General features: G+C 42.9%; 2 protein-coding genes across 10 annotated transcripts in view; one reads left to right on the top strand and one right to left on the bottom strand.

Annotated features, from left to right (window-relative positions):
* Positions 1-1,138, bottom strand: part of PIAS2 (protein inhibitor of activated STAT 2) — a 109,378-nt gene extending 108,240 nt beyond the window's left edge. For 5 of the 8 annotated variants that reach the window (XM_032152381.2, XM_032152382.2, XM_032152384.2 and 2 more), the window contains exon 1: positions 1,016-1,121. In XM_032152381.2, the coding sequence (XP_032008272.1) occupies positions 1,016-1,039 (24 nt within the window). In that variant the 5' untranslated portion in view covers positions 1,040-1,121. Of the gene's footprint in view, positions 1-666; positions 682-1,015 lie in introns of those variants that run through there. The other 3 variants (XM_032152383.2, XM_032152386.2, XM_058438383.1) reach the window with 2 other exon arrangements.
* Positions 1,139-1,216: 78 nt separating this feature from the next.
* The window catches only part of KATNAL2 (katanin catalytic subunit A1 like 2), a 132,767-nt gene continuing 121,927 nt past the window's right edge, over positions 1,217-12,056 (top strand). For both annotated transcript variants that reach the window (XM_032152389.2, XM_032152388.2), the window contains exon 1: positions 1,217-1,611. The gene's annotated coding sequence lies outside the window, so the exon portion shown is untranslated. The remainder of the gene's footprint in view (positions 1,612-12,056) is intronic.

Raw genomic sequence — 12,056 nt, 5'->3', positions numbered from 1 at the left:
TAAGTGTTACACAAACGAGTTGCAGTAAATTTAAGTTTATACTCATCTCTACCTTAAGATACATTTAAAATAAAAAAAATCAGGGTTTCTGTCTGTAAACACCTCATTTATGTCGCCAGTAATTCAGCGATACACACAAATCCATCTCATTCGTCACACTTAGTTTTGTTTTAGTTAAGGACTTTAAAGATTATTAGTCTGGGGGGAAAAAGTCTTTTCTGTTCTACCCCCATCACAGCCCTATTCCAGATCTCTGCTATACAAAGGTATCAACAATAAAGTTACGATCTTGTTTTAAGGCTAAGAAGAAAAAAATATTTTTCCTCAAGAGTAAAAGGGATGCACAAACCTCACAACATAGACTTTGCAGATTTCTTACTAAAGCACTAAGAAAATATCGAGGTTTAAGGCCGATTATTGAAGGCAGGGATCCCCAAACACCAGGCTCCTCTCGAAGATGTTAGGAGGCAAGGGTGTGAGAAGGGGCCTTTTCTCGTGACAGACCTGACTAAACGGTAGCATCAGCCACAAGAAGAGGAGAGATTCCTAAACGCAACTTCAGCTTTCAGAAAACAGTCCTCCACCAAGTGAGTAGCATGCAGACTTGTGAATCGCCACAGACACGTACACCCCAGTGAAGGTGCGAGATCAAACGTTGCTTCCCACCTCGGCCCTCACTGCGAACCAGGACGTCGGGTCCCCATGTGCCCCTCCCGGAGGGCGCCGCGGCCCCCCGCGGCCCCCCGCGCCAGGTGTGCGGACCACGGGCAGCACTCAGGGACCGGCTCGCCGCGGCCCAGGCCCGCCGCCCCCACGCCGTCCGCGTGCCCTCCGCCGGCCCGCTCCCCTCCCCCGCGCCCTCGGCGCCCGTTCGTCCGCGGGCCGGGGCTCAGGGCTCCGCCAACCGGCCCCGGAGGCACGAGCAGGCGGCGGCCGGCGACGTTGCGGTTTCCCCACCTCCTCTCCCATCCCCTCCCCCGCGGCCTCCGCTCTCCACTCCCGCGCCCCCGCTTACCCTCAACTCTTCGAAATCCGCCATTTTATACCACCCGCGGGCGCCGCCGCCGCTGCCGCCGCACCCACTCCCGCTGCCGCCAACGACGACGCCGCCGCCACCACGGCCGCCGCCGCCTCCAGCACCATCCTGCACTGGGCGCCGCTTAAGACGCCGCGGCCGCCGCCGCTACAGCCGGGCCCGTCACGTGAACGGCGCGGGAGCCCCGCCTCCGACGCGCCGAAGCCCCGCCCCTAGCGGTGCCCCCCTGCCCACCCGCGCGACCGCCTTCCGCCCGCGCCTTCCGTCCGCTCGGCGACAGCGCCCGCCCGCGCCTGCCCCGCGGCCTTGCCCCGCTCGGCTCCGGGTCGTGCCTTCCGTCCCCGGCGGAGGCCCCTGCGGACTGCCTAGAGCTGGGTCGGAACTGAGGCGTTATCCGCGGGCCTGGCCTGGGGAAGTGGTGGGGAGGAAGAAGAGGCGGCCGGGACGCGTGACAGGAGCATTCGGGAATATTCTTACGGTGCCGTTCACGCGGTGGCTATGGACGGAGAAAGCCGCCGCAAATAAAACCATCCCCCAGAGTAGTTGGGGCGGAATAATCTAAATATGGGTGTTGGGTAAGCTATTGTTCCCATCTAATTGTGAGGTTGTGTGACACCTCTTTGAATTGCTAATGTCCTCCAAGTACCAACCTTGCCGAGTTTTTCTGACTTTGAAGGGCACCTGAAGGTCACGGACTGCAGAGTTGGGAGAGTTACGGGGTGGGGTTGGGGGTAGAAGTGAAATAAGAGCGCTCAGAGGGGCCATGCTAAAAAGTCAGGGAAATCTGATAAGGAGTCAAACGCCAAGGCAGAGTAAGTAGATAGAAGGAAGCTTGATGGCCCCCCGTAATGTGCTGATAAAGGATGAAGAAAGATGCTGAGTCAAGATGGTCAGAAAAATCGCTGGACGGTGTCCAGGGTTCAATTTCCTTGAAGCATTGGATGGAACCCACCCACGAAAGGTCTTTAAAACAATGTAACTTTTAAGGCCCTGTTTAATCAGCCACCTACCTACTGCCTCTTCCCACTACCCCTCGTTTCATCCGCATTGCACTTCCAGGTCTTCCTTCCACTCCCCTGCCCCCGCACCCCGCAAGTTTTGTTTTGTTTTTTTGAGACGGAGTTTTGCTCTTGTTGCCCAGGCTGGAGTGCAATGGCACGATCTCAGCTCACCGCAGTGCTTGCCTCCCGGGTTCAAGCGATTCTCCTACCTCCGCCTCCCGAGTAGCTGCTATTGTATTTTTGGTAGAAACAGGGTTTCTCCATGTTGGTCAGGCTGGTCTCGAACTCCGGACCTCAGGTGATCTGCCCCCCTCGGCCTCCCAAAGTACTGAGATTACAGGCGTGAGCCACTGCACCCGGCCTCCCCGCAAGTTTTAAGGCCTCTAAATGTTGATCCTTGAACCAACAATAATTTCCCACTCTCTTCTTTGCTCCTAACTCCTGTTCATCCTTCAGGTTTCACTTTAAGTGTCACTTCCTCATGAAGGCCATCCCTTGCTCACATCCCACATTTTAATTCAAATTCCCCCGTTACATCCTCTCCTAGGACCCTGAACTTTTTCTTCCTGAGATGTCTCCATGGTAATTATGTAGGTATTTGTGTAATTGTTTATTTGATATATATGTGTGTGTGTGTATATGTATGTGTGTTGTGTATATATATATATATACACAACACACACACATATTGTTTTGGCCAGGTGCAGTGGCTCATGCCTGTAATCCCAGCACTTTAGGAAGCCGAGGCAGGTGGATCACTTGAGGTCGGGAATTCCAGACCAGCCAGGCCAACATGGTGAAACCCCGTGTCTACTAAAAATATAAAAATTAGGCTAGGAGCTGTGGCCCATGCCCGAAATTCCAGCACTTTGGGAGGCAGAGGCGGGCGGATCACCTGAGGTTGAGAGTTGGAGGCCAGCCTGACTAACATGGAGAAACCCTGTCTCCACTAAAAATACAAAATTAGCTGGGCGTGGTGGTGCATGCCTGTAATCCCAGCTACTCGGGAGGCTAAGGCAGGAGAATCGCTTGAACCAGGGAGGCGGAGGTTGCAGGGAGTGGAGATAGCGCCATTGCACTCCAGCCTGGGCAACAAAAGCGAAACTCCATCTCAAAAAAAAAAAAAAAAAAAATTAGCTGGGTGTGGTGGCACATGCCTGTAATCCCAGCTATTCAGGAGGCTGAGACAGGAGAATTGCTTGAACCCAGGAGGCGGAGGTTGCAGTGAGCTGCGATCGCACCATTGCACTCCAGCCTGGGCAACAGAGTGAGACTTTGTCTCAAAAAATAAAAATAATTATTTTAAAATTTTATATTAAAAAATTGTAAACCCACTAGATTATAATGGCTGATAAATGCCTAACAAATAGTTGGCCTTGTAGTTGTTTAATGAATAAAGGAATGAATGAACAATGTCCAGGTTCTAAATCTGTCTCTCCACCATTAACTTTGTGATCTTAGCTTGGCTTATTCTTACTCTTGATTTATTCTCCGTAGACCTCGATTTACACCTCAGTAGAATTTAACATTGTTTAGTAGACGTTAAGTGAATGCCACTGTGGGAGGAGTTTTCAGGGAATAGACAAAAAGAGTACAATACAGCCCTGCCACAGAGGAGCTTACACCCATAAAGGGGACCAACATAAACACAAAACAATTAAGCAAAGCAAAGCCCCGCTGAAACTCACGTGTGGTGTTCGTTGTAGTTGCTTCCCAGCATTCATTCTGCCCCTTCCTCAATGTGTAGCAGCTCCTGGATGGGTTGGGTAGGTTTGACTGCAAAGAGTTCTAGGTGCTGCCCTAGACTGGCCTGAGTCATTAAGGACTGTTATGTCATTCTGGCCACAGTATTAGATCACAGCTGGGCATATAAATCTGATTAGTACTGAGCATTTATAGGTTTTGCCAAGTAGATCAAGTGTGGACCCATGCCCTAAGGTATGCTAATCAGAGGGAAACCTAGGACATTTATTCAGTGATTAGAGATAAGACTTTCTGGCATGTGGAACACTCGCCATTGTGTACAGTGAAGAGCCAACCTGAGAACCAACCCTTCTTGTGAGCAGAAAAATCACACACACACAAAATCTCAGCATTGATTTTGATACTCACCCTGCCTCTGTACTGGCCAGTTTTCTTGAGCCAATGCCTTTCTTGGTTTTAGATTGTTTGAGTTGAGATTTCTATCAGTTGCAATAGAAAGAATTCTGAAATAGGGTACTACTTTGTCTCACCAGACCAGATTATTAATTTGGCATTTTTTCTAATCTATACTCCCCAATAATCATTCAATATAAGTTCAAAAGAATGGCTGAGTGGTAAAGGGTAGAAAGGGCATGTCTCTCTTCACTGTTGTGATCATTTCTACTCTGGTCTAGATTTATATATCCTCACTAAAAAGAAATCCCTGCACTTACTTGAATCCAACTTCCTTATAACATAGTAATGTGATATACCCTTAAAGGGGAGTGGAGAAGGAGGGAGGTGCAGTAATCTCATCACTCACAAAAGGCCACATATCAAAGTACCAGTTCCAGCCACATGCTGAACTGTTCTACCGGAGGAATTCTATTAAATATATCCTTTTTTTACTACATTTCCAATGATAAAATGTTTTAGTGCTCTTTATGGATTGAACCTCCAGGCAATTACCTGGCTAGGCCACCCTCTTAAAATGGCTCCAAATTAGAAGATTCATTATAAGTACTGTGATTAAAGTGTCTAAGTTTTTTTATTTGTTTGTTTTTTGTTTCTGTTTTTGTTTTTTGAGACAGAGTCTCACTCTGTTGCCCAGTCTGGAGTGCAGTGGCATAATCTTGGCTCACTGCAACCTCTGCTCCCCAAATTTAAGCAATTCTCTGCCTCAGCCTCCCAAGTAGCTGGGATTACAGGCACCTGCCACCACGCCCAGCTAATTTTTGTATTTTTAGTAGAGATGGGGTTTCACCATCTTGGCCAGGCTAGTCTTGAACTCCTGACCTCGTGATCCACCTGCCTTGGCCTCCCAAAGTGCTGGGATTACAGGCGTGAGCTACTGCACCTGGCATAAAGTGTCATAAGATTTTAATACACGAAGTCAAAAATCTCAGGAGTAGTTTTTCCATTTACTAGCTGTGTAACTTTAGCAAAGTCTCAATTTTTCTAATCTGGAAAAGAAAAATGACTACACCTATCTTGGGATGAGATACCTGATCTGATAGATCAGGTATATGAGTGTACTCTGTAAACTTATAAAGTGAAAGATGGTAAATTTTTTGTATCTAAACAGCTGACTAAGCTGATTTTGAATCTAAACAGCTGATAAACACATACCAAAAAAAAAAAAAGCACTTAATTAAGAAACATAATTAAGAACCATATGTTATATCCTAGTAATTTTAGCAAAGAGTATTCCAACCTGGTTAGACCAACCATGTAACATTGAGTTTAGTTCCAAGCACCTGTCTTCTTAATCCTTTCACATCTGTCTCTGAACCCATTAGACTTTACCGATTTTAATATCTCTCTTTTCCTTCCCACTGATTACTTCCTCTCTCCCTGTAATAGTGCTCAGGCCTCCCAGATGTTTTCCAAGCCACTTTTCTTCTTTTGCTAAGCATATATCTATTTATATCACATTTCCTAACTCCTACACACTTTGCCAATACTGTCTTAGTCTTAGACTTTACCAAAACTAATATCAAGGAAACTGAACAAGGAATTAAAACTTTTTTTCCTCAGTTTTTTTTTTTTTTTTTTTTTTTTTTGAGACAGGGTCTCACTCTGTCGCCCAGGCTAGAGTGCAGTGGCATGATCACAGCTCACTGCAACCTTCACCTCCCAGCTCAAGCAATCTTCACACCTCAGCCTCCCAAGTAGCTGGGACCACGGGCACACCACCACTCCCAGCTAATTTTTGTATCTTTTGTAATGACGGGGTTTCACCATGTTGCCCAGGCTGTTTCAAACTCCTGGATTTAAGTGATCCTCCCACCTCGGCCTCCTAAAGTGCTAGGATTACTGGCGTGAGCTGCTGCTCCCGGCCTCAACTTTTTATTCTGAAAACCTTAATCACAAATTTGTTTCTTCTCCACTTTCACTGCATCACTTGACTAGCCTTTTTTTTAAAAAAAACAAATAATTAAAAAACAAAAAGTTGAGGCTGGGCGCGATGGCTCACACCTACATTCCCAGCACTTTGGGAGGCTGAGGTGGGTGGATCACCTGAGGTCGGGAGTTCGAGACCAGCCTGACCAACATGGTGAAACCCCGTCTCTACCCACTAAAGAAATAAAATGAGCCAGGTGTGGTGGCGCATGCCTGTAATCCTAGCAACTTGGGAGGCTGAAGCAGGAGAATCGCTTGAACCCAGGAAGCAGAGGTTGCAGTGAGTGGAGATCATGCCATTGCATTCCAGCCTGGGCAACAAAAGTGAAACTCCATCTCAAAAATAAATAGATAATAAAAAGTTGAAACATAAACTTCAAAAGCATAGCAGAATGGTCATCTGTATAAGATTTATAATTTAATATATAATATATAATTTATATATATAATATATATTTTTCTATTTATATAGAAATTTATATATTTTTCTAATATATAATATTATATATGTTATATATTATATATAATATTATATATGTTATATATTATATATATAATATTATATATGTTATATATTATATATATAATATAGTTAAATCCTTATATCTGAAGTAAACACTTCAATCCATATAGAAAAATTCTTACCAAGATACAGAACTTCTTTTTTTTAGACCTTTAGTAAGATCTCAACTTATTTTTTTTAATTTTATTATTATTATACTTTAAGTTTTAAGGTACATGTGCACAACGTGCAGGTTTGTTACATATGTATACATGTGCCATGTTGGTGTGCTGCACCCATTAACTCATCATTTAGCATTAGGTATATCTCCTAATGTTATCCCTCCCCCTTCCCCCACCACACAACAGTCCCCGTCCCCGGTGTGTGATGTTCCCCTTCCTGTGTCTATGTGTTCTCATTATTCAATTCCCACCTATGAGTGAGAACATGCGGTGTTTGGTTTTTTGTCCTTGCGATAGTTTACTGAGAATGATGGTTTCCAGTTTCATCCATGTCCCTATGAAGGACATGAACTCATCATTTTTTATGGCTGCATAGTATTCCATGGTGTATATGTGCCACATTTTCTTAATCCAGTCTATCATTGTTGGACATTTAGGTTGGTTCCAAGTCTTTGCTATTGTGAATAGTGCCGCTATAAACATATGTGTGCATGTGTCTTTATAGCAGCATGATTTATAATCCTTTGGGTATATACCTAGTAATGGGATGGCTGGGTCAAATGGTATTTCTAGTTCTAGATCCCTGAGGAATCGCCATATTGACTTCCACAATGGTTGAACTAGTTTACAGTCCCACCAACAGTGTAAAAGTGTTCCAATTTCTCCACATCCTCTCCAGCACCTGTTGTTTCCTGACTTTTAAATGATCGCCATTCTAACTGGTGTGAGATGGTATCTCATTGCGGTTTTGATTTGCATTTCTCTGATGGCCAGTGATGATGAGCATTTTTTCACATGTTTTTTGGCTCCATAAATGTCTTCTTTTGAGAAGTGTCTGTTCATATCCTTCACCCACTTTTTGATGGGGTTGTTTGTTTTTTTCTTGTAAATTTGTTTGAGTTCATTGTAGATTCTGGATATTAGCCCTTTGTCAGATGAGTAGGTTGCAAAAATTTTCTCCCATTCTGTAGGTTGCCTGTTCACTCTGATGGTAGTTTCTTTTGCTGTGCAGAAGCTCTTTAGTTTAATTAGATCTCATTTGTCAATTTTGGGTTTTGTTGCCATTGCTTTTGGTGTTTTAGACATGAAGTCCTTGCCCATGCGTATGTCCTGAATGGTATTGCCTAGGTCTTCTTCTAGGGTTTTTATGGTTTTAGGTCTAACATGTAAGTCTTTAATCCATCTTGAATTAATTTTTATATAAGGTGTAAGGAAGGGATCCAGTTTCAGCTTTCTACATATGGCTAGCGAGTTTTCCCAGCACCATTTATTAAATAGGGAATCCTTTCCCCATTGCTTGTTTTTGTCAGGTTTGTCAAAGATCAGATAATTGCAGATATGCGGCTAAATGTCAAAATATCTTATAAATAATTTGCTCAAAAAATGACCAGTATTTAGTCAAAAATTAGCAGACCATACATGGAAACAAACATTTTGGGTCAGAACTAACAGAAATATCAAACAAAAGGAAACCTACCAGAGCAACCAGAAAAAGACTGCAATAAGAGCATGCTTACACATGTGCATGCTTGAAAAAAATAACCTAATAGAAACTCTAGAATTAATAGGTTTAAGAACTCAATGTATAGATTTAATAGCATATTGCACACAGTTTAAGATAATTAGTAACCAGAACACGTGCTAGAAGACTACTTAGGGCCGCAACACCCACTGACTCCCTGAGTCAGCTAGGAGGAGAGACCAAGGCACAGGAAGCCCAACAGGAAGTGAGCTCTGCAGCCATTTTTTCCTGAGGAAGCTGCTGACAAAGTGGCCCAGCCAGCACAGGTATTTTAAGGAGGTGCCGCCACCTTTTTGGGGCAGCAAAAATATCTCTTCTGGAGACTTTGAAGGCTAAATGGACTATATTGTCCAGGCTGGACTCAAACTCTTGAGCTCAAGCAAGACTTCCACCTCAGCCTCCAGAGTAGCTCGTACTACAGTCATGTGCCACTGCAACAGGATAGTTTTATGTATTTAAATAAATTTACATTGAAAAAGAAAAAAAAGAGGCCAGGCACGGTGACTCACACCTGTAATCCCAGCACTTTGGGAGGCCGAGGCAGGTGGATCACAAAGTCAGGTGTTCAAGGCCAGCCTGACCAACACAGTGAAACCCCATCTCTACTAAAAATATAAAAATTAGCCAGTCATGGTGGTGTGTGCCTGTAGTCCCAGCTACTCAGGAGGCTGAGGCAGGAGAATCGCTTGAACCGGGGATGCAGAGGTTGCAGTGAGCTGAGATCTCACCACTGCCCTCCAGCCTGGGCAACAGAGTAAGACTCCATCTCAAAATTAAAAAAAAAAGACCCTCTGGACCAGGAGGAACTATAAATGAACTATAAATATCTGTTGAGGATGCCATAGTTGAGACTTCCTTGAGTGACTTAAATTTACCAGTAAAATATAACAATTTCAATTTGTATGCACCTAATAATATGGCCTCAGTGTATCATACAGAACCACAATGAGAAACAGACAAAATCCAGTTTTCTGTGGTGGAACATTTTACCATACCTATCTCAGTAACTGAGCCCCCAAATCAAACAAAACGTCATTAAAGATACAGATTTTTGAAATAACATGATTAACAAACATAACCCAATTTGTATATTAATGTTCACAAATGCATTATTTCAAGCGCACATGGACTATTTGTAAAAGTTGAACATACTCTGACAATAAAGCAAGTGCCCATAAATTTTAAAGAACTGAAATCATACAGTGTATGGTCTGTGCACAATTAAGCTAGAAGTCAATAATGAATAATAACCAGAAAATCTTAATTTTTATATTTAAAAATTAAGAAATACTTTTCTACATAACCTGGGGGTGCTGGGCATGGTGGTATGCACCTGTATTCTCAGCTATTCAAGAGGCTCAGGTGGGGAGATCGATTGAGCCCATAAGTTTGAGACCAGCTTGGGCAACATAGCGAGATTCCATCTCAAATAAATAATCTAGGGGTCAAAAGAGAAATCACCATGAAAATTTTAAAACTATTTACCTGAATGATGATGAAAATACTACATATCCAAATTTATGGGCCAGACACGGTGACTTATGCCTGTAATCCTAGCACTTTGGGAGGCTGAGGCAGGTAGATCACTTGAGGTGAGGAGTTCGAGACCAGCCTGGCCAACATGGTGAAATCCCATCTCTACTAAAAATATTTTAAAAATTAGCTGGGTGTGGTGGCGGGTGCCTGTAATCCCAGCTACTCAGGAGGCTTAGGCAGGAGATTCACTTGAACACGGGAGGCGGAGGTTGCAGTGAGACGAGATCATGCCATTGCACTCCAGCCTGGGCAACAGAGCAAAACTTCTTCTATGACTAGGTATGCCAGAAAACAAGATTAAGTGACTATAAACCAATGTGGGAGGTTTGTGAGGAACTGCTAAAAATCTGTTTTTCACTCACCTCTCTATCAGGAAGTCTGTCATGAGGCAGTTTTTCATCACTTTCCAGGTTCTGATGAGGTGTGAGAAACCACTATAAGAGTATGACTCTTGATATGGTCTGATGAGAATGGTACTTTACCTCTGTGATCTTCCTAAATCGCATAACCCCAGTTTTTCATGAGAAAAACATAGACAAATTTCAATTGAGAGGCATTCTACAAATTACCTGTCCAGTATTCCTAAAAATATAAAGGTCATCAAAAACAAAGTCAGAGAAACTGTCACAGCCTAGAGGAGACTAAGGAGACGTAATAGCTAAATGTTTTTTGTTTAAAAAAAATTTTTTTTAATAGCTAAATGTTATATGGTATCCTGGCTGGGATCCTGAAACAGAAAAGAACACTAGGTACAAACTAAAGAAATCTGAATAAAGTATGGGCTTTAGTTAATAATAATGTATCAATGTTTGTGTGATCTTTTTCACCAAGCCACATATATAGATGCTTCTAAATTCCCTCCAGCTTACCAATGTAACACACAAGTTTTATCATTTCTGAGTTCTATGACCTGAAAAAGTTTAGGAAGCACTGACCTAGAGAAACTCTCATACATGTACATGTGCACTAGGAAACACGTACAAGGATATTTATTGCATCACTGTTTGTAATTGTGAAAAAATGAAAACTGAACCTGTCCATCAACATGATAGTAGATACTGTGATATATTCCTGCAAAAGAATACTATGTAGGCCAGGCTTGGTGACTTGCACCTGTAATCCTAGCACTCTGGGAAGCCGAGGCAGGAGGATCACTTGAGCCCAGGAGTTAGAAACCAGCTGGGGCAACACAGGGAGACCTCCCTTCATACAAAAATTAGCTGTGCATGGTGGTGCACACCTGTAGTCCCAGCTAATTGGGAGGCTGAGGTGGGAGGATCACTTGAGCCTGGAAAGTTGAGGCTGCAGTGAGCCATGTTTGTGCCACTGCACTCCTGGGTGACAAAGCAAGACTCTGTCTCAAAAAACTTTAAAAAAAAAATGCTTTGTGTAGAATAAGAAAAAAATGAATAAACTAGAGCTACATATAAAAACATGGGCAAATCTCAAAAACAATGTTAAATGAAAAGGTCAAGTTGGAAAAAGTTATCTACTCTTTATATACATTTTTCAAAAAACATAAATGCTATATATTCACGGATATATACATATGTGATAAAAAATTCAAAACCTTACATGTGAATGGTGACTATCAAAACCAGGACAGCTGGTACCTCTGGGGGATGGGAATAGGATCCGTAAAGGCTATTTTGGGGATTCCACTATACTTACACAGTTTTCTTTCTTTAAAAAAGAAAGGATCTGAAGCAAATAAGGCAAAATGTTAGGATTTGATAAATCTGGAAGGTGAATATATCAGTGTATTATTCTCTACATTTGTATGCTTAAGATATTTTATAACAAAATAAACACAAAAGATACCCTAACTCTGATCGTTCTTCAATACTTCCACTGCTACTGCCACCATTTGACCTGGATAACTTGCAGTAGCCATCTCTCTTATCTCCTTGCTTTCTCCCTCATTCCATATAACATCCATGATAATATTTTATAAATATAAATTAGATCTCACTACCCTCCTATTCAAAACCTTTCAATGGGTTTACATTACTCTAAGAATCAAGTGCCTTACCACATTCCGCAGTCCCTTGTTTCAACTCCCTTTATCCCTGGTTCACTTAGTGTCACTATCTTTCCTCCAGTATCATTATCTGTCCTCTCAAACTGCTTGATTTTCTTTATGGAATGTGTCACTACCTCAAATTATATTCATGTATTATGGGTATGATCA

Source organism: Hylobates moloch, unplaced genomic scaffold (genome assembly GCF_009828535.3).
Source record: "Hylobates moloch isolate HMO894 unplaced genomic scaffold, HMol_V3 SCAFFOLD_5, whole genome shotgun sequence".
NCBI lineage: Eukaryota > Metazoa > Chordata > Mammalia > Primates > Hylobatidae > Hylobates > Hylobates moloch.
This window is presented reverse-complemented; position numbering and strand designations above follow the sequence as displayed.